The sequence below is a fragment of the Ornithorhynchus anatinus genome, chromosome 17 (assembly GCF_004115215.2).
Source record: "Ornithorhynchus anatinus isolate Pmale09 chromosome 17, mOrnAna1.pri.v4, whole genome shotgun sequence".
In the NCBI taxonomy this organism is placed as follows: Eukaryota; Metazoa; Chordata; class Mammalia; order Monotremata; family Ornithorhynchidae; genus Ornithorhynchus; species Ornithorhynchus anatinus.
Window position 1 is genome coordinate 25,051,272 of NC_041744.1, and position 22,841 is coordinate 25,074,112.

The following is a 22,841-nucleotide window of genomic DNA, read 5'->3' on the forward strand; positions in this document are numbered from 1 at the left end:
TAGGAACGCCATCCTTTCTGTGGGTTTCTGATAAGACCACACAATATGGTAGGCTATTTCTCAGGCACATAAGTAATGGTTCCAGCTTCATATTTCTGGGATTGCATCTTGCTGTGAGCTGGTTGGCCAGGCATAGGAGAAAGGGAGTGAAAAAAGATGGGAAGGTAACCTCATAACAAGCATATCACGACTGAGAAATAGGCAAGCAGAGAAGGCACCAGGCCTAGTTCCCTACAAAAACTATATCTGATCAACAGAACTGTAAAGGTCTCCCTTTTTATCAACCTTTCCAACTGCACAAACTGATTCTCAGGCTTTAAGTACATTCTCATCACTCATCATTTCCTTTTTTAATTCTGTTATTTTTCTTGGAAACACATTTGTACTCATTTCTTTTCATATGGGAAGTAGCATGGCTTAGTAGATAAAGCACGGGCCTGGGAGTCAGAAGGTCATGGGTTCCAGTCCTGACTCCACCTGCTGTCTGCTGTCTGACCTTGAGCAAGTCACTTCTCTGTGCCTCAGTTACCGCTTCTGAAAAATGAGGATTAAGACTGTGAGCCCCAAGTGGGACAGAGATTGTGTCCAACCCAATTTGCTTGTATCCTCCCAGGACATAGTACAGTGCCTGGCACATAATAAACGATTAACAAATATCATTATTCTTTATTATTTTTACTTCCTGGCCACATATATGTCTTTTCAGTTCTAGGGACATACCCTTCTTTCAGAGCCTCTTAGAATTCAAACACACACAACATGTATTTCTTTCCAGGTAGAAACACATTTTGAATAAATGTATGGATAAGGCCAGAATTGTTCTTGTAGTACTAGCAAACTAATGATACCATGGCTAAATGTTTGATCATCCTACCCTTTCTCAATTGTACAGTTTGGTGATAAACTGATGGTAAAGGAACCATTCTTCACATCAGTCCAGAAGACTTATGCCAAGCTGAGCATACTGGCCTGGATCCAGTATGATCCAATATAGCAGTGATATAGATTTCTATGTCTTTTTAAATAAAAATTATGCCCCCAATGATCTACAATTTGACTCATTTTGCTAAGCCTGCCATAAATTTCCCTGGAGAATTTACACTATACAAGTCCTTTAAATTGTGATGTTTGGTATTAGCAATTCTGAACAGATGATATCCAGATGACATAAGAAAAAGAAAAAAAACCTTACTTTAAATATCAAATGCCATGGTTTCAATAACAATAAAATATGGACTATAGAAAAAGTAAATAATTGCTCCAAGGCCAATGAGCTAAAGAAGATGTAGCAAATGCCTAGATGTTCCTTGAATAGAATTGAATAGAAAATGAAAAAACAAGAAAATTAAAACAAATTTCCATTCATTTTACATATCAATATCCCTCAATAAAGGAAACTGCATTTAAAAATAGGACTATCTTAGATTTTCATAGTGCTTTATAACTACATAAAAAATTTATAATTTAGGAATGAGAAAAATTGATTTGACCTTTAAAAATAACATTCAACTAGTTTCATATACTTTAATAAGGTATTTTACAACTTCATTCCTCAGAGTGGCATTTCACCTTCATCATAATGACATTTTCTCCCCTCTTCTCTTCTTCCCCAACCCCCAGTAAGCTAATATCTTACCCACCTTCTATGAGGAAAGTGACATTTCATTCCACTAAGCCATACACAAAGTAAAGATAAACTTATTAGGTTAGCCTTTATATTAAATGGTAAACTTCTTATTCCTTGAGCCAGTTCAAACAAACAGTCTCTCTAAGGGAGTTTTCTAAAAAAAAAAACAATCTCCACAACATAAGTACTCTCTCTGTGGTGCCGAAAAGCTTCCTTGCAGCCCATAATGTACTTTGTGCAGTTTGATTAGACCCTTATGTCAGATAATTGCACAGTTTTCCCATAAACATTTACTGCAATAGAACCATTTCACATTTCTTAACTGGGGCATTCCCTCAAGTACTACTACCCAAAATGGCATGATGAATTCCTGAAATATCAGAAATTCATCTTATCTTACAAAAATCTCCAAAAATGGAAAATATACAGAATCAGTAAGCCCACTTTTGTGAAATCTGTCCAAGTGGAATTAAAAAAAAAAAATCTATGTGACAAGTAGAAACTGTAGAAAAATTAACAGCTGACACAGAGGGAAAAAAGTCCAAATAGGAAAAAAAGTGTTAGCCATCTCTTCAAATCCTATTGGCCACTGATAAAGGAGAGGAGTTTAAGTGTAAATGAAAGCTACCTATAAATGTGAGCATTCAATGCACAGCAGAAAGCCACCACATATTTTGTCTAGTTTTATAACATTTTAAGACTAGGTAATTTTATGATGATCTCTTTGAAATGAACAAATACATTATGAAACTGTGATGGGAAGGAAATTTACTCACATGAATGCTTTTCTGCAAACATATGCTTCACACCTGCAAAAACTACATGATCCCATTAAGGTACACCAGATATTCTCAGTGTCACCTCACCTCATCTGGCCCAACACTAGATAAGGGAAAGGAAGCAAACACCCGAGGAATGAAACAATTAATAGGAGAGGCAAAGCTTTATCAAATTTCTTTCAGGTCCCCTACCACATGTTGCTAAGTGTTGACTTTTCTTTGGTGCTCTACGTTTATGTTAAATTTGCATGCCAGAATTAACACATTAAGAACTGGAATGACCAAGAACAATTTATCTTTAAGGAATTCAAAGCCCTTTATAGTCTTTACCTAATGATTCATACTGGAATAATGGCATTTATATTAAGAAAACAGTGGAAATAATTTTTACATTGAGCAAATCTCTATTACATATAAAACCAATAGGAAAATAGCATTTATATGTTTTTCTTCAATTATGACTCCAATTATCCTTAATTAAAAAAAACAACAACAATGGTTTTACAAACTTTAATCCAATTGCCAAAGTCTACTGAAAGTATTCAAAACCAAAATACTGAAAGGGTATTCATTTCTAAAGAAGTCATTAATAGCTTCCTTAACCAAGATAAAGTCTAGGAACAATGGGCCAGGATTACTCTTACTTAGAGAAAAATAAAGGACAGAGTCTTTTTTGTCCATTCACAATGAATTCTTCTGTTTCTTCACCACACCCAGAATTTACTAAAAAGAAAAAAAATACTCCACAACTCCCTTATCCGAAACCTTGTGATACATAGATAACACAAAATAGAAACTGACCTTGCTCACTCTACCTTTTAAAAAATATAAAAGGATCTACTCCTCTCTCTCCCTCAACAAAAGAATAGATGCATCAAATGCACTGGTAACAAGACATAGAAGACCTAGCAAAGAATTGCTGTCTTCACTAAACAGGCTTAACTGAAGTTTTTAAACACTGCTACTGCACAATGAATGACTTGTTATTGTCACACAGGCATAGTACAAGACACTACTAAAATGGCATACTAAGAGGTTAGGCTGCATATCTGGCCTACTCAATTTGTTCTCTTCAAAACTGCATTTTCTTCTTCAAACATGAGAGTTTTTCTTGTAAAAAAAGGAAATGAAAGGGAAACCAGATTAACTGTCTTGATATTTGTTTTTGGTTCTTTTCCTAATTAATGATACAAACATGTCCTAAAATCCATAAAAGGAAAATATTTGCCCAACAAATTGGCAGCCAAAAGCCATTTGCTTGCTAGAATTCAGCTTCTTCAAGAAATAATTTTCAGGATATATCATTCAACTGGAGAGGTCAGAAAAGATGGGTCCTTATTCTAATAGTCACAATTCTGGTTAGAATTGCATATTACATACAAACTTTCAACATGACTGCCTGAAAAGGTTTTTATAGCTGTTACCAAGAGGAAACTTGGCCCAATAAAAGATATCCTGTTAAAGAAGGGGTAAAAAGGCAACAGTTCTGCCCGTTCCAGTAGTGAGATTTGAAAGGACAGTGTCGTTAAGGTGCCTGAGGGAGTAACACTGGCCTAAAAAAGTCATACACTCTGGCAATCCTCATCACTCCTTCATGCCAGGGCCCAATTCTATTAAACCAATTTAATTGCCTGTCCATGCACTAGCCTATCTTTACCCTTTCCACTCAATTCAATTCAATCATATTTATTAAGTGCTTGCTCATTTTGTTACCTCTATGTCTTGTGCTATTTTTCAATGTTGATGCTTGATTTTTCTCAATGATGTTCTCTCTCAGTGCTCTGAGCTCTGGGTAGCAAAGTATAATATAATGACAAACAGATATTTCCTTTAAAAAGGCAAATGGATACAGCTTTTGTGTGCTGGTTTAAACTGGGGGGGGAGAAAAAGAATGGGTGCCAAGATAAGGATAGAATATTTAAATTTAACAGTAGAATGCACAAAGTAAAAAAAATGTATTTTATATTAAAATGAATACTATTGCAGGTAATTTCCCTCACTGTTCATTATTTTATGCCCTGAATAGCTTAAATGCCAATATCATTTTTTAATATACACGCATGATAAAGGGCAAAATATTCACATGAAATATATAACTTCATTTAGAACCAATTACTATGATTTTGTAAAAATAACTAAAGGAATCATGATAATTCTGAAAAGAAAGAGCAAATCGTTGAGGTTTTCTTACATAAATCATATATAAGTTTCCAAATTAAATCATGGGCCTGCTTCAAACTTTAGTGCTAGTATTCCCCAGCTCTCTTTTAACCAATGGGTCAGAAAGTGCAAAACACAAAGAAGGTTTTAAACTAAAACTGTAATAAGCATATCTAAATCCAAGCTACACTATTTTTGGTTTTTCTGGCTACAGAACAACTCCCCTAAAACTGGAACCACTTCACTCTAAAATTAAAATTCTTTTCTAACTTCTATAAGTGGCACTGACTCTAGTCTCTTATAAAACTGTAACCATCAGCATAACTCTGCCACTTAGCAAACGACAGAGCAAAGGATGGATGTGCCAAGCTTTGATTCAGAGTTTCAGCACAAACTGTAAACTGAGCTCTAAACTGCTTTAAATATGTAAATAGTAAATGTTCATTTCATTGTGGATAATGTTCAAAGGCAGGCAGCAGTAAATTGAATCATTAAATGCCATCTATAAAACTGGCCATATCATAACACTAGAAATCTAGCAGGAGATACATTTTAACTTGGATGGGTTGGAATTATACGGAAAAAATAACAATGGAGAAATCACTGTACCAACACGAATGCTCTATAATAACATCCATACTTCTATCTAGTGTTCAGAGCTAAGATCAGCACTGGCTTTCCAATACTATCTGAAAAAGCCTTTATTTAATGTAGGAATTTTGTTTTCCTCCTGGAATACTCATTTGCATTTACTATCATGAAAGCTTCACTCAGTCTGCTACTATATTGTAAAACTGGCCTCCTAGTTCATTGCTGCCTGTTCTGTTCAATTCAGAAAAGTCTCCCGGGTGTTGCCTGGATAGATGGACTTGGCCATGAGAGGGATGACAGAGGAGCTAGTGTCTCATAAAGGGATAGGGGAAAGGAGGAGAAAGCAGTGGGGAGGGCAGAGAACATTAAGGAGATAAGAGGTTTGGGAACACTGAGATGGCCAGGGGATAGAAGAAGAGGTGGGAGAGTCAGCCAAATGGGAAAAGAGCCTGTTTTTTTGATGGAATAAGGAGACAGAATCTAGAGTAGCGGTAGGAGGAAGAGACGGATCACAGGCAGGGAGAGGATATATAAGGTAGAGGATGCTAAAGAAAACCAAGTATTTTTGCCAGATCATAATAATAATAATAATGTTGGTATTTGTGAAGCGCTTACTATGTGCAGAGCACTATTCTAAGCGCTGGGGGAGATACAGGGTAAGCAGGTTGTCCCACATGAGGCTCACAGTCTTAATCCCCATTTTACAGATGAGGTAACTGAGGCACAGAGAATTTAAGTGACTTGCCCACAGTCACACAGCTGACAAGTGGCAGAGCCGGGATTCAAACCCATGACCTCTGACTCCCAAGCCCGTGCTCTTGCCACTGAGCCACGCTGCTTTCTGAGGGCAGGGATCATCATCATGAATGGTATTTATTGAGTGCTTAACTATGTGCACAGCACTGTACTAAGTGCTTTGGAGAGTACAATACAACTGAGTTAGCAGACACATTCCCTGTACACAATGAACTTAGAATCTAGAGGGGGAGACATATCAATTTAAATAATTTATAATACATCATTTAAACATATGTGCATAAGTGCTATGGGGTTGAGGGTCAGGTGGATATCAAAAGCCCAAAGGTCACAGATCCAAGTGCACAGACAACTCAGAAGGGAGAGGGAGTACGGAAAAAGAGGGCTTAATCAAGGAAGGTCTTTTGGAGGAGATGTGACTTTAATAACACTTTCAAGGTAGAGAGAATGGTCGTCTGGCATATTTGGAGAGAGAGGGAGTGCCAGGCTAAGGGGGATGTGAAAAGGGGTCAGCAGGGAGATGTGCATCCCTGGGCTGCAGTAGGAGATCAGTGAAGTAAGGTAATAGGGGGTGAGTAGATTGAGTGCTTCAAAGCCAATAGTATGGGATCATGTTTATGAACTCTATTGTATTGTAATCTTCCAAATGCTTCATAGAGCAAGCACTCAATAAATACTAACGATTGACTGATTCATTTATATGTGGACTATATACCCAAGGACTAGCTCTCTGACACTACCTCAGTTACCTATGCAATTTAAGATATGAAGGCATACAACCAAACCTAGAGATTATAGTTAATTGTGATACTTAGTGTTTATTATGTGCCAAAGCACTGCACTAAATACTACATTATTATTATTATTATTGTTATTACAGTACTTACAGAATAGTCAAATCAGGAATAATCCTTATGTCATCTGGACTCAAAATCTGTAGATGACAAAACTGGGGTCTCAAGAGGTGACTTGTCCAATCAAGCCACTGCAGAGCTGGAATTAGAACCTTTACTTCCTGGCCTGAATCCCAGGCACTTCCACTATTTTTGCAGAAGAGTCGAACAAAAACAAAACCTTTGAGAGCACAGAGTCATATAACTCGTGGGCCTCCAGATGACATTTGACATCATTTCATTATTCCATATACAGCAAAATGTAATGATGGAGAGGAGGGAAAAATTAAGGGGTGGATATGGGGGAAGTTATGGGAGGGAAGGAAAGTGGGAGAGGGGAAGAGAATGAGAGAAAGGAGAAGGAAAGCAGGAAGGATCAGGGGAACGGGGAGGATGGGATAGGAAGGTCAAGGTGAGGAAGCTGCCATGGTTCTACCTCTCAAATCAGTTCCGTTGGTAGCTTCAGCCTCAAGAAGTGGGAAGGCAGAAGAAGTGAGCTATATACAGACATACAGGGTGTGGCTCTGCCCCCAGAATGCTGGAAAAATACCACCCTTACTAACTGTCCCCATACCCCACTAGCTCCTCTGAAGTATCTGGGAGAGCCTGAAGTAGCCGGAGGGAGCAGGAGAAGACACCTCCCTACTACCTACACACATAGACACACACAAGTTGCAAATCACATCTGTTTCCATAAACAGCCATATCTGACTCAGGAGACATAGAAACTCCAACATAAGACGATGTACTATAGAAGCATTTGCAGGAGCTAAACTCTGGTAGTCAATTCCTCTCCTGTGGGAGCCTCATGGTGACATGAGACCCATCAAAATAGTATCACCTGGAGCTGGAAACAATAGGTCAGATGGGTGAAAGAAAAACATGAGGACAGCCATGGATCCTGAGTCTTGAACCAAATAATCATAAATCTCCTAAAAGCCAGGGCCCATCCCTTCCTGAGTAGCTGTCAGAGCAAACACCATCTATGTAGCATAGATGACCTGCAAGTGAAAAATACCTCAGAATGAAAAAAGTGATATTAAAACAAGCATTTTGAAAATATATTCTACCTATATGAAGATAATGTGCTCTGATACAAATTTCATCTGAAGAAAAATCTTTACACTGAAGCTTCCAATGTGAAGCATGTAGGAAGATAGACTGCAACTCCAGTGACAGATGGATCTTTCCAAATCCAATCAATCATGTCACAGGGATTTGCTGCATTCCTCTTCCTAAAATGAGGGGTTTTCTTCTCTTTGGCCACAAAATCTAGAGAAGACAATCCCGAACTGGCAGTAGATTGATTCATCAGTGCTGCCTCAACTTGGTGACAATGTCATATATCTGTCTCTGGTAAGACTTTCCTTTAGTTAATTTTGCAGATAAGATCCATTAGGTTTGCACTTATACATGACCACTTCTTTGGGAAATATCTTTTGGAGGGGGAGGTGAGAAATACAATGTTCTTTATGAATTAATGTTCATCTAGTTTTACTTTTTGAATATCTGGGTGGGCTTGAAAGGGTGTAATTAACTCTCTACAGGAAGGACCCATTTCCTTGATGATCATGAAACAAAGCCTCCATCATTTCTAACTAAAGAGGTTGGGGGAAAGGAGATATCAACTGGCCAGACATTTAAGAGCTGCATCATATCCAACAGATGATCACTCTTCCCACCTTCAAAGTCTCTGTGAAGGCACATCTCCTCCAAGAAGCCTTTCCCCATTAGGCATTTATTTCCTCTTCTCCCACACCTTTCTGCTTTGCCCTTGCACTTGGATTTCCAACATATATTCTCCCCTCCCTCAGCCCCACAACACTTATGTATATATCTGCAATTTATTTATATTAATGCCTGTCTTCCCCTCAAGACTGTAAACTCGTTGTGAGCAGGGAACAAGTCTACCAACTCTCTTATATTGTACATACCCAAGTGCTTAGTTTAGTACTCTGCACACAGTAAGCATTCAACAAATGTGATTGATTGATTGGTTACTACTGAACCATACAAGGAAGCCTGAAAGGTTCTCAAGAGATCATCTGGTCCAGCTCCCTGCAGCTAAACAAGTGAATGTCCATCCTGATTAGGGTAGGTGATTTCCTATTTTTTCTTTAAAGGCCTACACTACAGAGACACCATTTCCTTCACTAGCCAGGGTTTTAACACTGTGAAAACTAAAATGTTTTGCCCCTGTTTTAATTTAGCCCACTTTTCCTCATTTAGTTCCCAGTGTTCTTGGGGACTTTCTGGGAAGCTTCCTTCATTAAAAACCCTTCAGTTGAGTTGAGTTAAGATGTCCTTAGCCTTTCCTCCTCAAATGCTAAAAAATCCCAAATCCTTTCACTTTCCTTAAAGAAAGTATTTATACCCCTTTATGCCTTGCTACTCTTCCTGACTTCTTTCTCTACTGTAGATTACTATGAAACAGCTCCCAACATAATGGCTCATGTTTCCAGGATGGATATGGAACAGGACCCTAATTAGTTTGAGAGGTAAATTTGGATTGTGTTTTGAAGTTTTTAACTCCACTGGCCACTTTTTGTTACTTATCTCTTCACCCCCATGACAGTCTATGTCTTCCTTTTAGAGAAGCCCCAGCAGACCATCATAAATTTCTCATTTTCTCTCCCAAAACTCCCATCAATGATATAGTTTCTCATTTTCTCTCCAAAAATTCTCATACAGAAGGATCTCTAGACTGTAAGCTCCTTGTGAGCAAGGAACCTATCAACTCTGTGGCTTAGAACAGTGCTCTACAAACAATGAATGCTCAAAAAATACCATTGATCAACAAGACTGAGGAATCCATTGAGTTCTTATACAACATGAAGGTTGGGATTCTAAAGAAGCTTGCACTAAGGAGAAATTATATTATGATACTCAATTTGATCAACGCCACACATGCAACAGTAGGTCTTTTCTGACATCAGACCGCATCTTATCAAGTCAGTCAAGCTTCGGACTGATAGTTCCCTACTTCTTCAGCAAGGTTCTCTCCAAATCATATTGTGAATGCATATGCTATGGTAAAACTACCTGCTCACCAAGACACTGGGGCAACCCATGAAATGTTCTGAGCTATACAGACAGTGCAGCACAAAGTTCCTTTTTCATCTCACTCAGATTCATTATCTATTTTTAGTTCTGGCTTAGAGATATCTAGAGAAAGGTGGACCTGGAGAAATTATTTTGACACCATCATTATGTAAAGTGAAAACAATAGGTTCTTGTATGGTAAGAAAAGTCAACTACACCTCCTAGCACTGGATAAAGGGCATATTTCCTTTTGGTTAATTGTTGATTTTCACTGTTCAGACAGAAACAGCTGTCAGTTACCTTTTCCAAAATAAGGGATTATATTCCAATAAATTATTTCCATTTTACCAATATATTCTTTAGATATTTTTCACCTTAGTTCACTAAATTGCCACTGTTCTCCAAAAATGCAAAATGCTCAATAAAATGATAATTAAAAACTAAATGTAACCAATACACAACTGCAATATTCTCTAAAGGAATGGCTTTTTGTCGTTGTTGCTTTTCCCTTGTATGGAACTGGGGACATAAAATTAGTTACTACAAAATCTTTCCTAAACATTATACTTTTAAAGATTGGGAAGAAAGTTAGTAATGACCTTCAAATATGCAAAAAACTTTTGCATGAAGGGAAACCGCTGTTCTCCAGTAGTATTGTAAAGGATTCATTCAATAGTATTTATTGAGCGCTTACTATGTGCAGAGCACTGTACTAAGCACTTGGAATGTACAAATCGGCAACAGATAGAGACGGTCCCTGCCCACTGACGGGCTTACAGTCTAATTAGGATATAAAGTAATCACAAGTAAGCATCTCCTGAAGATGAAAGCTGCTAAGTCCATCCGCTATCTAAGAGATGTTTTGGATTCTATTCTGGAAATCTTTGGATTGACTGACATTTTGCAAATTCCTCTTATAGACTGTATGCTCCTTGTGGACAGGAAATATGTCTACCGATTAGGTTATAATGCACTCTTCCAAATGCTAATACAATAGTCTTCACAGAGTGCTCAATAAACATGCTTGATTGATTTATGGTTTACACGTATAGTTTAATGTGAGGCAGCATGATTTAGGGACCAAGGAAAGGGGTGTCAAAAAACCTGGGTTCTAATCCCAACTTGTCACTGAACTACCAGGTGCTCTTGGGCAAGTCACTTTACCTCTCTTTTCTTCAGTTCCCAAACTTGTAAAATGGTATCACTATAGCTCCTTATGGGATATGGACGAGGCCTGACCTCAATATCCTGCATCTATCAATCATATATATTGAGTGCTTACTGCTTGCAGATCGCTATATTAATCGCTTTGGAGAGGACAATATAATGGAGGCATTTTTTGTTTTTTTAATGGTATTTGTTAAATGCTTATTATGTTCCAGGTCCTATACTAAGCATTAGGGTAGCTACAAGATAATCAGGTTGTAAGGTCTATGTCCCACATGAGGCTCAGAGTTTTAATCCACATTTTACATTTGTAGTAACTGAGGCATTGAAGAGATGGTAGACAAGTTTCCTGCTGTATCCACCCTAAGTACTTAATTAATGCCATGATTACTTTGAATGGAGGAAAGGAGTTATTAAATGACCACTAAAGATATCCTTGTATATATTGTTACTAAAGCCAATACTCAGTTTACACTTTTTTTCATGTTTCTTGTTGTAGTTTGGGGTATGTCCAGACACCCAGGTAGGTCATGCAGCTGAAAGGCAAAAGAATTGGTTGATAAATCCAAAGGCTTGATTTTCTCCTGGGTGCTCCTCTATCTCTTCTATTTGTGGACTCAAAATTACAGTTTTCACTGGATTTTTTCCTTGGATGAAAGAAGAGGATTTGGAAGAAGATCATATCTTTTTGTCTAGGTTTTACAACTTCAATGGTCTCCCTCACCTATCAAAAATGATTCTGGCAAATATTTTCAAATTATGATTCTACTAGCAGTAAAATCTCAAATTAACTGTGAAACTCAGAAATACATTGAAGTTTCAAGGGCAGTCTCCAACCCTGCCCTTTCAGTTTTCTATCTTCATTTTATTTGGGTTCCAACCCTATTGGCTTAGGTCTTGGTCTTCCTTTTGGTCTTTAAAAGGAGTCCAAAATACACATCTTAGCCAATGGAAAAGAATTAGATGACAGGTTTACCGAACCCTCCTACATTGGAGGGGTTTGGTTCTTTCAAAATCTGCATTAAGGAAAACTTGTGCTGTAGTATTCACTCATTTCAACTCCATGCACACACACAGTTTCTTCTGACAGTGCACTGCCCTGTAATCCAAACAGTCTCGTGTTGTCATGTCAACGTGCCCTAATCTCTAACAATATTCTAGCCAAAACGTCTGGAGAAAATACCCATTATCACAAAACTGAGTGTAGAACCACTTAGAAGATAAGTATCATTCAGGAAAGGCTGAGCATACTCCAAAAGTATCTCCAAACCTAATGCTTTGAAAACAGTCTCCTGAGCCCTTAAGGGGAGAAGATGATGATAAGCTAATTCAAAGATTTTTAAAGTACTAAATTTAGTCATCATCACATTTAGTATCTGCTGTATGCAAAGCATTTGCACTTGAACCCGAGGTGCTATGGGAAATCAAAGGGAATAAGGCCAAGCCCTTTCCCTCAAGGAGCCAAAGGCCTTAAGGTTTTCTGAAACAAAGAGAACCAAGCTCATAAGCTCCAAATTACTGTACCAGGAAAATGATTCTATTTGCTAAGTAGGAAACATTTTTTGCACTTTACTTGGCAGACAATTTCTTAGGAAACAATAAAGAGACATGGCTTTACTGACTTGAGACAGATTCCTAAAAAAACAAGCCTTTCAGGTTAGATACTAAGGATGAACTAAGCTAAAGGTGCAGTTCTAATAAAAGATTTCTAGGAAAATAATGAGGCAGTAGTTCCCCTGCCCGAAGATATCCTCATTTGGACCACTGGAAAGGAGTAGAATACATGCATATCTTCAGACAACACCGCTCATCAAAGGCACACATGCCCTAAATTTGATTTTGAGGTTGCTCAGTGTAAGTGGGAACATATAAGATCAGGTTAATTGTGATGTATAAGACAAATGAATAAGATTGGTGGGGGAAGAGAGAAGAGGGAAGGAGAGGAAATGAAAAGTGATTATTTGACTTGAGGATCTATACAAGAGAAAATAGGTTTCAAATACTGGAAAGCTTGTCAACCTCTGATATTTGGCAAGAGCCGTTTAATATTCCTGTGGAGGTTCAGCTGCATTTCTGAAGCAGCTGAAAGGCCACAAAGAGAGGTAGCTGAAGAACAAAGGAGCTCTTTTTGGCTAGCATGCAAAGCACCCAAGCACACTGCCTATGGAAGGAAAAAAAATACGCTATAGAAGACCTCAGTATGTCACTATTTATAACATTTCCTCCTAATCTGGAGGTCTAAAGATTTAGCAAACTAGGAAATGAATATTAACCTACCTTTTTTCTTTTCAGTGGGATAAAATGGTCAAATATACTAGTGCAGCTGCACATAGTCTCCTGTTTATTTAAAAAGTGGACCCCAAATTCAAGCTAGCATAATAATTTTTCTTGATTTCTACTACATCAACATTCTGCCAATGAGTATGTGTTCACAAACTCAGGGCTATAAGCATTAGTTTATATAAGAAGAAATACTGGAAGGACTATAGCATTTCTTTGGAAGCATTTTATTGCTTCTGAGCCTGATATTTTTGAAGCCCTAAATTTTGATTTCTTGCCTTTAAGAAGTGATAATATTTTACAATCTTTCCACATAGAAAATAGGTATTTCCACTTATAAAAGATAAGCACAGAAGCTCTCTTTGCTCTCCCTGACCTTTTGAACACAAGCATTATGCATTACTCTAGTTTCATCTGAAAAGGTGAAATATCTGAAATGACAGTAAGAAAACTGCATGTCACTTTGGGGCACAGGGTGTTTTCTCTATTTCTGCTTCAAACTGCAATGAATAAATAGGCACTCAATAAATATTAAGTAGGTGATGCTTAAGTAAAGTGTATATATTAAAAGTAAGGGAGACCAGATTAAGCATGACTTCAGTTTATATGCAAAGTACTCAACATTTAACAACCAACAAACTGAATCTTACTTAAAAAGATTTTTTCCCTTAATCCTGAATTGAAAGTAGACTAAAAGGATGTACGAATGGAGAACAAATGCCTGCTTGAGAGAATACCAATTTTTGGAGATATTCTTCAAAACAATATAATTTTTCAAAGGCATGAGAAACCATTGTCAACATAGTCCCATAAATAACTCAGTTCATTATTATTCAAAGAAGTGAACGCTAAATTGATTCTTAGTCTCCAGAGAGTTTGCATCCAAGCTTCAAATGTTACAAATAACCATCCTATTTCTTTTCAGGATGCATAAATGTAGTCTAGTTTCTAATAAAATAAAGGGGGAGAAGCAAGCAGTGCTGCTCATGGTACTCATAGGGAATAAATGCACCCTTTAGCCTTTACGTCATCAGGCTATATGTAGTCCAAGTTGGTGTATCCAACACTAACTTATGACAGCTGTTCAGAGGCTTACAGTGTGCAAAGTGAATTGATGGCTTCCATTTAAACATATAATTGGGCCCAACTAGCTAAACCATTTTCCCTTTTTGTTGGGAATCTAAGAAGAGAAGGTAAAAACTGAATTACTATCCTTGTTCCTAGATAGGATTACTACAAAAAGATAGCCAAGATGTTCAGGTGGAACCATATGGGAGAGTCAAACCAGTTGGTATCAATGCCACAGCGGTTGACAATTTCCAAGGTTGCTGTCATTGAGGCTCCTTCTTCTTAAACTGGGAGAAAGAAAAGTGAGAGGAGATGGCAAGCAAGAAACAGAGCTAAAAAGAACAATTCAAAATTGCATAGCATCAAAAAAAGAAGCTTATCCCACATTTCTGGGATTTATTTGATAATTGACAATAGGAATCATGATAGTTACACAAGCATTTGAAGGCACTTTTTTTTCTAAAAGCTCCAGTACTTAAGAGTTTAATTCAAGCTCAACGATGACAATTTTCAATATGATTCTTCCCATTCATGACGTTGAAAAGGTTTATATCTAACTGACTTTAGATTCCATGTTGGGTGCAAGTAATGATTTAGTCCTAAGAAGAAATTAAGTCTACTTCTTGAAAACCTTCCATGTTGGGAATCAAATATGCAAAGGCAGAAAAGCAGAAAAAAACACTGACCTTGACAGAGCTTCGGCATAAAGCTCTATCACTCCAGGCCATACTTCACTCTGCTGCCCAGATCATTTTTCTGCATAAATGTTCAGGGGTGACCAACTCCAGTGGTTGCCAATCCACCTCCACATTAAACAAAAACTTCTTACCAGTTGCTTTAAAGCACTCAACCTCCCTGCCCCCTACCTCACCTTGCTACTCTACTTCAACTGAGCCCTCTAATCCTACCCTTCTTACTGTGCCTCAATTTTGCCTACCTCACCACCAACCCCTTGCCCACATCCTACCTCTGGCCCGTAGGCCCTCCCTTCTCAAATCTCACTCTTCCCCACTTCAAGGCCTTGATGAAGGTATATCCCCTCCAAGAGGGCTTCCTTGACGAAGTCCCGCCTTTCCTGTTCTCCCACTTTCTTCTGCACTTGCTACCTTTGTTCTTACTGACTCCCACCCCCACAACACTTATGTACAGCTCTGTAATTTATTTATTTATATTAATGTCTGTCTCCCCACTCTAGACTGTAAACTCAATGTGGGCAGGGAAAGTGCTTGCTTCATCCAAGCATTTAGTACACTGCCCTGCACACAGTAAATGCTCAACAAATGCGAGTGAATGAACAGTGAGGTGCCAAGATGTATCATTATGGCTACCTAGGCTTCCTTTTGGGATGTGGGCAGGATGGGAATGGAGAGGGGAGAGGCTGTTGGAAAAAAGGATCTAAGTTTGAAAAGAAAGTAGCACTTTCTCCACAGCTACAATAAAAATAAAGCAGCAGTGTGTTGGCCTATTAAAATCTTGTCTTCAACTAGAAGATAAAGAAAGATCTTCAAAGTGCAAATGAAGTCATCCAAATTATCCCCAAATAAAGGATATTTATAGACAGTACTTGTGGCAGAACCCCTATACCCCTCCCTGCTCCAACAACGACAACAAAAAATAAGTATAAAACATTCTGGGATTAGGAAAATCTCTAATTACAACCATACTGGTTTTCAATCCACATTTTGAGTTAACCTTAGAATGAAACAGCTGTTGTGCTGTAGGGCCATTAAGAAAAAAATACCACACATGGAAATTTTAAAAAGGCCATGATAATTCAACTGTGAGGTCATCTTTGTGACCGGAAAGAGGAAAACATAAAAACAAAAACAGTCCTTCAGAGCATTTAGCATCTGCATGAAAGACTTTGAATGCTTAATGAGAAGCAGGGTGGCTCAGTGGAAAGAGCCTGGGCTTCGGAGTCAGGGGTCATGGGTTCAACTCCCAGCTCTGCCACTTGTCAGCTGTGTGACCTTGGGCAAGTTACTTAACTTCTCTGGGCCTCAGTTATCTCATCTGTAAAATGGGGATTGAGACTGTGAGCCCCATGTGGGACAGGGACTGTGTCCAACTTGATTAATGTATATCTACCCCAGTGCTTAGAACAGTGCTTGACACATAGTAAGCATTTAACAAGTACCATAATTAAAATTATTATGGCTCTTAACTCAAAGGAACTACGAGGAATAGGATACATGACAACTGAGTTATTTTCTGACTTAATATCTCACGGACTCTGATCTGGAAAAACCTCAACTTCAATTTCCTTTCTGAAAAAGGTTGGAAGCTTCAAAAAACTTTAAGGTAAATTACTTAATGTCTGAAAGTCTATCCCATCCTTAATTAAAATAGAATTTCCTAAACTGATACAGGTCATTCAAATTTTCTACCTGAAATTACACATTGACTCACTGATATTTTTATAACCATTTTATCTGCCAACTTATTTTTTTTTTTTTTTAACAGACAGGTACATGTACAAACTGATTCATGGAACAGAACTGAGTTCCTGGAGATCACTACTCAAAAACAGTGCTAACAATCCATGCGTTTTGTAAAGATTTCCTTCCTAACAAGACTGAAACATGTTTCTTGGAATGATGGCCACAATTACGTGGCCAAATATGCAAAAACAATCCCGTTAAATTTAGTCTGATTAATTCAATAAACAAGAGCTGGTCTCCAGACATGTTTTTTTTTTAATCACAGAAATGATATCTGTTCTGTAGCTTCACTAGTAAGAGAGCCAGCAGATGTCTCTCTGCTCTGAAGGGAATTTCTCTCAAGAGAAATAGAAATGGAACAACCATATGCTGATCCTACACTGCTTAACAGATGACGTAGAGAAGCATCTACTACAATGGGGTGCAGGAGGGTTAGAGCCTAAATTAACTTTATTTAAAATTCAATGTAATCAACAAAGAGAATTTACATACTAGATGCAAGCTATGTCAAAAGGACTTCTTTATTAACTACTGAGCCACCGACTTAATTATCTGATTCACTGTCTACGTAGGGAAACAGACCAATAAAATTTTCTGTTCAATATTTGTTTCTCTTTATTAAACCTAATCCTTGGAAGACCACCAATTTGTGGAAGCCCCACTTAAAAAGACCCTATCTGGGATGGACATAACCATCGGTTTTTGTTTTGTTTTCCTCTAAGGAAAACTGAATTTGGGCCAAGGAAATCTCTTTTCCCCTTCACTACACAACTTGAGATACATTTGCACATCTTCCTTGATCCAATGTTTTTCCCACTGGATGTGAGGTTTCACAGATGATTTCTACAACCCTAGGGGAATCTTCTATCCATCAACTCATCCTCACATCTACCATTTACCAAAATTGCTCAAGGATGATTTTCTGTTCCAATTGACAGTTTTTAGTATTCTGTCAGAGCTTTTGCTGTAGAGATGCACAAACTCTCCCTTTGGGCCAAGAGCACAGCCCTAAACTGCAGATTCAAACATGCATTCATTGCCTATCCTAGACAGGATTTTAATTTGATTAGAAAAGAAACCAAAAATAAAAGCTAAGTATAATCCTTTTATATTATGAAATCTAAACAAAATATTACCAGAATTCACCAACAGTTTATCGTTGTTGCACAGGAAACAGGGTATTAAATGACACTGCATCTCATTTGAAAAATACTTTAGAAAATGGTAATTCCTAGTAACAAGGATTTTAATAGTTTTTACAGCTGTAAAATTTAGACTGAAGGCAAAAAACGAACTGATAAATAAATGCTTTGGAAAGTATTACCAACAATTATCCTAGGAAACCTGTGTTGTCTCTAGCCAATCGTGATAATGCCAATACTTCTGGGTACAGCTTCACTGCGATTTCTGATTCTATCTTTGCCTGCCTGGGTCTGAGGTTGGGGGGGGTAAAAAAAAAAAAAGACACAGTGCCTTTTAAATCTCTTAAAAAATCGATACCAATAGAGTATGAAAGTATTTCTGAATTAACTGAGAAAAATTTTCAGGTTTTAGGTTGCAAGTAATTTGTGTTTCTGGATTAATTTATGAACAAATACACTTCAAAATGAGATTTAAATCTTAAGAAAAAACATGGATTGAAGTGAGTGCATAATTTTAAAGGATTTTAGACAATAAGAGTGAAACCCTTCCATGGGCAAACTAATCTTTGTCCACTTTACCATAAAAAAAGATATTTTCCCAAAATATAAAATTGCACTTCGCAATTGAAAGGGTTTTGAAAGGCATTGTAGAAAATGCCCCTGATGAAGGGGAGGGCAATTAATTATGAGTCTTTCTGTCTCTTCCACCCTCTATTTGTTGTTATATTGTACACTCCCAAGTGCTTAGTACAGTGCTTTGCACTAAGTGCTCAATGAATATGATTGAATGAATGAATGAACAAACCTCTGCAGCTGCTAATCTTCACCCTGCAGGAGAGGTTATATTCCAGACAGAGAAGGAGAACAAAGAACACAGCAGCCTCAGCTCTTTACAAGTAGAAGCATGGCTAAAACAGTGGCACACATGATATTCTAGTGGCTATAATGGTGACACTGGAGAATCCAGTTCAGAGCTGGAGCATCAATACCTGACAAGTGGAACTATAGTTTCTGCCGCTAACTTTGTGAATGATTTGCCAGATCCAAAGGCTCAGCTAAATAGCTGAAACAGAAACTCTGAGTAACTGCAATTTTGGCTATTCGGGAAGTATCTTCTTAGCTTCTCTTGAATGATGCTCTGAATCGCTAAAGTTTTGGGCAAGCTCGGCGTATTTCCGCAAAATTGTTTATGATATTTTGTTACAATATTAGCCCTGCAAAACCCATGTGCTACCACGTATCACCATGTCTAGTATTTTCTAATGACATCAGTGGCCAGTAGGCTTGTAATTTATTTGTGGGGCAAGCTTTAATATATATATAAATATATATATATACTGGTATATATCAATCAGCCCAGTCCAGAGGAAAAATAGCTTATTTATAAACAATGGAAAGTTGTTTTTTCCCCCTCCTCACAAAGACTGGTGGAAAAATATGTCATAGTAAATCCTGAAGGAAATGGAATGTCTAGGATTTAGAAAGAAGACTTTGCAGGGAACTAATGGTCTCTTTAATAGAGTCACACAAAAGCCAGATTACAAAAGACAACTTTCCTAAACCCCTGCGCATTAAAGGACTTTGACACAAGGTATCTTAGATCAGAAGTGCTGAAGCTGAAGGTGTTTGGAAGAAGATATATGGTTTAAGTAGTCAATGCTGCCAGTCAGGTTCACACACCAAATCCTTTAGGATCAGCTAAGTAGAGAGGAAGAACAGGGGAAGAAATGCAAACACAGGGCCACTCTGCTATAGTCAATTTCATTTCTGAAAAGCATGTCCAAAAAGTTTCAAAGAGGTTTGGTCCAGTGCTTTAGAGACTGCATCCTCCCTTCCAAAGGATAAACTGAAGACTTTAGTTCCTGCTGGCCACGATACACCAGATTTCTTTCCACCTAATGGAACCTATTACCTGCCATTTTTAATCACCAGCTATTCTGCAGGAACTTTAGGAGTGAGGACCAGCTGACCACATCTGTGACAATTACCCCTCCTCCAAGAGGACTTCCCTGACAGTACCTCCTATATCCTATTTGTCTTCCCTTTTACTTCAGTTATGCACTTAGATCTGTATCCCTTAACTACTTGTTACTCAACCCACCCCTTAGGCCAATGACCAGTATGAACATATCCCAGTGCTCTCCCATTTCCCCATAAGAAATTTATTTTAAAGTCGGTCTCCCCAGTAGGATTGTAAGTTCCTTGTGGGCAGGGAACCTAGCAACTCTACTGTATTTTTCTCCATGAAGTACTTAGCACAGTGCTTGGCACAAAGTAAGCACTCAGATACCACTGACTGAGTCTCCCCTAGAACAGTTGGGAATTAAAATATCTGAAAAACAAATCAAACTGTAAACCCTCCAGCTCCTATACTATTAACATTTATTAAATACCACTTCTAAAAATGAAAATGAGGTCTTTTATTAAAATATTAATGTTCAGTATAACTGAGGAACATATACCCATCAGAAAACTGTGGTGAAAATTACAGTTTACTTTATTCACATTTCTGTTGACTCTATACTTTACACTAAAATGAGGTTATTAGTGATGATACTTTTGAAAACTATATATATCTTCTTGAGAAAACACAAACAAATTTTACTTCTAAACATTATGGTTGATTCAAAAGGAAGTTTTAATGAAAACTGATTAAAAAATATATATATACATATATATATATATAGAACTGAATTCTTATTATTATAGAAAGGGCAGATTGGCCACACTTTTTCATACCCACTTTCATTTCCCGCTCCCTTGTGCATTGCCCTGACTTATTCTCTTTGCTCTTGCCCCGCTCCCTGCCCCATAGCACTTACTGATATAGCTGTGATTTTATTTATACTGATGTCTGTTTAGCTCAAAACAGAAAATTGGACCGAAATTTTAAAGCACACCAACAAAATCAGTACATGACTCAAATAAGCAAGTCATATTTACTTTAAATACTCTGGATACTGAGCATAGCTTGATTTTTCTGTTATCAGTTCTCTCAATGCTTAAAATAATCATTTTTTAAAAATCACCTGGGGCGATAAATAAAAGCCACAAACCACATTTTATTGTAAAACCAATGATTAAATGATGTTAACTATGCTACAAAGCTCCTAAACATAGCCTTCAGCAAGAATGTGGGATTTCATTTTTAATTGGATTAGCAACATAATGTTCTTTTATTATATCACTGCAAAAATTGAAATCTACTAGAAAAAACTTCAGGCAAGGATAAAGAATAAACACTGAGGCACTTTAAAAAATGATTTGTTGGTATCAATGTATTGCATACATTTCCCTTTACCATAACTGCAACTGTCATGATAATATACTTGAGGTATGCGTCACAAATACATGTAAAAGCTGAGAAATGAATTAGATGCAGATCTGGAAACCAATTTATGTAGAAATAATCTCCTGAGATCACGTAATGGTTGATTCTGCTGCAAAGTAAAAAAAAGAAAACTTGAATGTCCAATATATGGTAAATATGAAACAAAGAGTTGTTTTGATTTGCTCAGTATCATCCAGATTTGAAAGCTCCGTGTTGCAAAAATCCTATAAATTTCCAGATGCATTTTATGGAAAAAAATGAAAATGTTCAATTAATGCACAGTAGCAGCCACGTTGCCATTTTATATAACTTTAAATACATTAGTTACTCTAAATTATGTTCAAATTTAATTTGCTGCACTTCCTTTACCCCAATCTGCTATTTGCAAACCTAGATACTTTAAAACAGTTTAAAGTTTACCCTACTCATATGTAGAAAGCAGATACTTATGGTGTGTTCTTTTGAAAAATCTATGACTTCACATAACACTAAACAAATGCCAGCCTTTGTGAGGTAAAATCTAAAAATCACGGAATAAATGGTTTTAGAAGCCATTTCAGTTCTCAGAAGAAAAAATAAAAATCACCTCCTTGGCTGTTGTCTTCCCCCTGTAGAACTCCAGAAGCAAAATCCTGCAACACAGCCCCATTAAACAAGGAACACATTAAGTTGTGTGTGTAACACTGCTTAAGTGAACTGTGTTTCCGAAAAATGGCCAGGCACCTAGATTTGCTAATAGAGAAACTTTAAATGAACGAGTAGGGTTGAATTTGAAGTGCTTAAAGGGTACAAATCCAAGGAGGTAAGCGACTTAGAAGGGAGAATATACAGGGGAAATGAGGGCTTAATCAGGGAAGACCTCTTGGAAGAAATGTGATTTTAGGTGGGTTTTGAAGGGAGGGTGAGTGATAGAAAGAGTTTCTCCCAAATCCAGACAGATTTTTTACTTACTAGCTACCTCCAGCGATGCGTTGTGACTCACAGCTTCTCCCAGGTAATTCCTTGCTACACAGACATAGACCCCCTCATCAGGTCTACTTTTGCGTCCATGGACTATACGTAAGAAAAATAAAGATCCACTTGGCAGCAACATCCGGTGTGAACGAGGGTCATCTTTGTCCGTCTCCACTCTGTCACCCCCTTTATACCACTCAATAGTTGGTGTTGGCCGGCCTTCAGCTTTGCAGTTCAAAGTTGCTGGTTCTCCCTTTGACACAATGAGATCTGAAGGATGCTCAACAATTCGAGGTGGGAAATCCTCTTGACGAAGCCGGGAACCTAAAGAGGAATTGGCAATTCTTATTCAAGTATCATCAGGCAATAACTTTAAAATTGGGCTAAAACTGCACAAATTCTTAAAAAAAAATACTTGCAATTTAGAAATTAAGATTAAAAGAAAAGCAGTAAGGAGAATGTAGTGAAAAGGTGTGGGTCTTCCAAATCATAAATTCTGCCTCTAAAAGGCCTATTACCACAGATGTCAACCAGGCCAATAGTGATAAAAGCATCAAGCCTGAGCAAATCAATTTACAGTTGCTTTCTTTTATATGGCAAAAGGAGAAAA

At 37.6% G+C, this 22,841-nt stretch overlaps 1 protein-coding gene across 8 annotated transcripts in view; it reads right to left on the reverse strand.

The window, feature by feature from the left end:
* ROBO1 (roundabout guidance receptor 1) overlaps positions 1-22,841 on the reverse strand; it is a 797,263-nt gene that overhangs the window by 257,750 nt on the left and 516,672 nt on the right. For all 8 annotated transcript variants that reach the window (XM_039914411.1, XM_039914413.1, XM_039914415.1 and 5 more), the window contains one exon: positions 22,229-22,555. In XM_039914411.1, coding sequence (XP_039770345.1) covers positions 22,229-22,555 — 327 coding nt within the window. The remainder of the gene's footprint in view (positions 1-22,228; positions 22,556-22,841) is intronic.